Here is a 3434-nt window from a genome sequence, read left to right as displayed (position 1 = left end):
CTTTTGGCATAAACTGTAATATTTTTTAATGGATAACCCATACAAGAGATCCGTCTCATAAAAATGACCCTCGAGACCGTCTCATAGGAGTTTTTGCCTTTTCGATGTAGTATTTTTGTGGCACCAATGCAGTGTTGATGTGAAACTGACGTGTATAATATTACATAGGAATTTTCGAAAAAAAATGACTAAAAATGTCAAAAATCGAAAGATACATACATAATTAAAACTGAAATATGAAAACCACTCATTTGAAATTGTGACAAATATATGACCAAAAATAAAGTTTTTATTTGTCATTTAATAAAGAATATTTATTTACTTATTTCTTTTATGTACGTTTAGTTTCCTGTGATTAGTAAAAACGAAATACAACTCGCGGCCCCCCTCAATTCTCAGCAAACTCTTGCTCTTCTTCCTCCATTTTTGTGTGACCTTTGAATGATGGAGAATGGGCCAGAAGATACATACGCGTGCCCTAGCTTCAGCAGCTACTCTTCCGAAAGGATGGCTGAAATCGCAGGGAAAGTGGCCGGGGAGAACCAAGACGATGAATTCGAGTTCGCTTTGGCGCCAACTGAAGATCAAAACGACGAATTTTTTCACCGAGGTCAAATCGGTCCAGTTTTCCCGCTGTTCCGCCGCGATCTGTTGTTGAGCTGCGATGAGTCGTCGAGCATGAGTAGCGTGGAGTGTATCAAAGTTCCTCTGAGCCAGCTTCTGGAGGAGACTCGGAGAGACGAGAACGAAGGCGACCCAGCCTCGTGTTCGTCGTCGGAAGCAGACGAATTGGAGAGCATACCCGCCGGAACTTACTGCGTGTGGAGGCCGCCGAAACCTCCCTCCGAAACTCCGTCCCCCAGCCGGTGCAAGAAGAGCAAATCCACAGGATCGGCGTCGAAACGGTGGAAGCTCCCAGAATTCCTGCGGCGGAGCAACAGCGAAGGAAAGGACTCTCTCGTATTCATGACTCCGAGGCACAAAACAGCAGAAACCTCGAGAAAATCGACGGAAAGGATCTCCGGCACGGCGTCGGCTCACGAGGCACTTTACGTGCAGAACAGAGCAAAGAAGGAAAACGATCGGAAGAAATCGTACTTGCCATACAGACCGGATCTCGTAGGGTTTTTCGGCGGTGGAAACAGCTTGGGCAAAAGTTCGCCGCGCTTCTAGACCTATACTCCTCTGCTTTTAGCCAGGTTGGTAGTTGGTACACCCATTCCCCTGTTACTCTAATCTAATCTAATAACAATATTTGTATATGCTATTTCCAAATTACATTTTATTAAACATATGTTCATACATTTACGTTGTATATATATCCCGTATTTTATAAGATACTAGCCGCAGTAGTTGGGTGTGTGATATAATATATGAATATTTTATGAGTTTTTATTTATGAAATAATGTATTATTTAGTAGTTGAAAATTAATTATTGAAAAGATAATATAAATTTAATATGTTAATATAATCAAGTTCATATTTGAGAAATGTACGGTGTACAGGTTGATTGAAAAAAAGTTGGAAGAAGTTAGTTGGAAAAAGAAGTCGAGAAAAAAGTGGACAAAAAGAGTAGAATAGGAAGATGATTTTTGATGTGTCAACCAAAAAACGTTACTATAAGACATCCCGCATTTATAGAATAATATAGATAGTATAGATATATTATATGTTTTTAGTTGCACTTAACTTTGACTCTAATCAACTAGCAGTTAACTGCTCCTGCTCCCGTTTCTGTTCCTGCATAAATTAACCGCATTATTTTAGTTATACAAAAATTAATGTTGGGAATTTGTAGATGATAATACGATTTTATCATAAATATAGCATTTACTGAAAAAGGTGGTTGGGAAATGGTTGTTGGGCCACACATATTCAGCACGGGAATAACATTTATCAATTTTTCGCCCACTTTGATTTCAAAGAAATGCATAGCTAGTGAGCAGTGTATGTATATTTTTTCAAACAATGGATCCTCACAAGCCGTTATGGTTTGGTCATTGGTGTGCATTTGAGAAGCATACGTCTTGTTCTTTAAATGGGGTGAATTAATTAATACTATTCTTCTCTGCATACATGAAATAGAAAAGTAATAGGATTAATGTATCCTTGGGATTTCTGTGGCTGTTTGGTCAAAAATAATGGTACTGTGATGCGCGACTTTGTTAGTATAAGCTTCCACTTAATAAGAAAATAATAATACTAATAATAGATGTAAAGATTGATGCATTAATGAATTTTTTTCTTTTTGAGGATTTGATTCTCTCTTCCTTTTTGACTTTTGGGTGTTGAAGATCGAGACCTACTTGTTAATACACTGCAGATGATACATCCGCTTTCTATGAATGTTTATGTGAGGATTAATTAATATTATACTTTAATAACTATTTCAGGACTTTTTTCGTAATTATTTTGTGTTTTTTTTTTGGGTGCATTAATACTATTGAAGCTGGCGAGCCACTCTCTTTATGAATATCAAGTGAAATCAAACAGAGCTTTTCAGCCTCATCAAATTGCATAGCTTGAACATTGGACTCCTCATAATATCAAGTGCCATCAAACAGGCGCTTGTAACTTTTGTGGGAGGAAATGGTAGAGGGGAATGCGACCCGTTGGCTTTGTGTGTAAGTTTGTTTTTGGAGAAAATGGTTGAAGGTAAAGTGAAGGCAAAGTTTGTGGGTTGTGAGCGGTGAAAAGGCGTGGAAAACTGTCGAGGGTATGTAATATAATATATCAAGGATAAAAGTGTAAATTCACAATTGAGATATGTGTAAATTTATTCACACATTAAATAGAGGAAACATAGATTTAGGCTTAAATTTGTTTTCATATATATCAATCAAGTATCGAAAAGTAAACTCCAATTTTTTTTAAAAAAAATCATTTTCTGTGATTGAATAAATATTTTAATAGGATAATTTTTTCGGAAGGGATTAATTTATTTAATAATTATAATAGATTCATAAAATAATACGAAACATGGAAATGAGAATATATATTTTTAGATATATAATGTGACATTTCATATTTGAGACTGGATCAAGCATATAAAGTATATCTTACGATAAACCTAGACTGATTTTTAGCCCAATAAGTTCTACCTGGTGAACCTCCTTATTGATTATGGCCCAAATAAAAAAGCCCAACAACATAGGTTATTGAAAAAGCCCAACAAGATAGGTTATTGAAAAAGCCCAATCTCATTCCGCTAACAAACACCGTGGAAACGGAGTTGTGAGACAATTGGGAGTCTGGGACAAAATGATATACAGAGAACGTAAGATTTAGAATTTTAATTTTAGTCATTTCTCGGATTTGCTTTTAGCATGGAGCCAATGCAACACTACTAATGAAAATTATTAAAATTATCAAAGATAAATGCATAAGACTAAAATTGAAAATTTTGATAATATAGAAAACAAAAAAAAATCGT

At 35.8% G+C, this 3434-nt stretch overlaps 1 protein-coding gene across 1 annotated transcript; it reads left to right on the top strand.

Moving 5' to 3' along the window:
- The first annotated feature begins 395 nt into the window (after positions 1–395).
- Positions 396–2785, top strand: LOC140893282 (uncharacterized). The gene is made up of 2 exons (XM_073302348.1): positions 396–1199; positions 2451–2785. Exon 1 carries the CDS (start codon positions 442–444, stop codon positions 1171–1173), a length of 732 nt encoding a protein of 243 aa, XP_073158449.1. The 5' UTR covers positions 396–441; the 3' UTR covers positions 1174–1199; positions 2451–2785.
- Positions 2786–3434: the final 649 nt, after the last annotated feature.

The sequence above is a fragment of the Henckelia pumila genome, chromosome 3, assembly GCF_033568475.1.
Source record: "Henckelia pumila isolate YLH828 chromosome 3, ASM3356847v2, whole genome shotgun sequence".
NCBI classification, from domain to species: domain Eukaryota; kingdom Viridiplantae; phylum Streptophyta; class Magnoliopsida; order Lamiales; family Gesneriaceae; genus Henckelia; species Henckelia pumila.
Note: the sequence above shows the minus strand (reverse complement) of the source record. Positions and strands in the feature narration are given on the sequence as shown.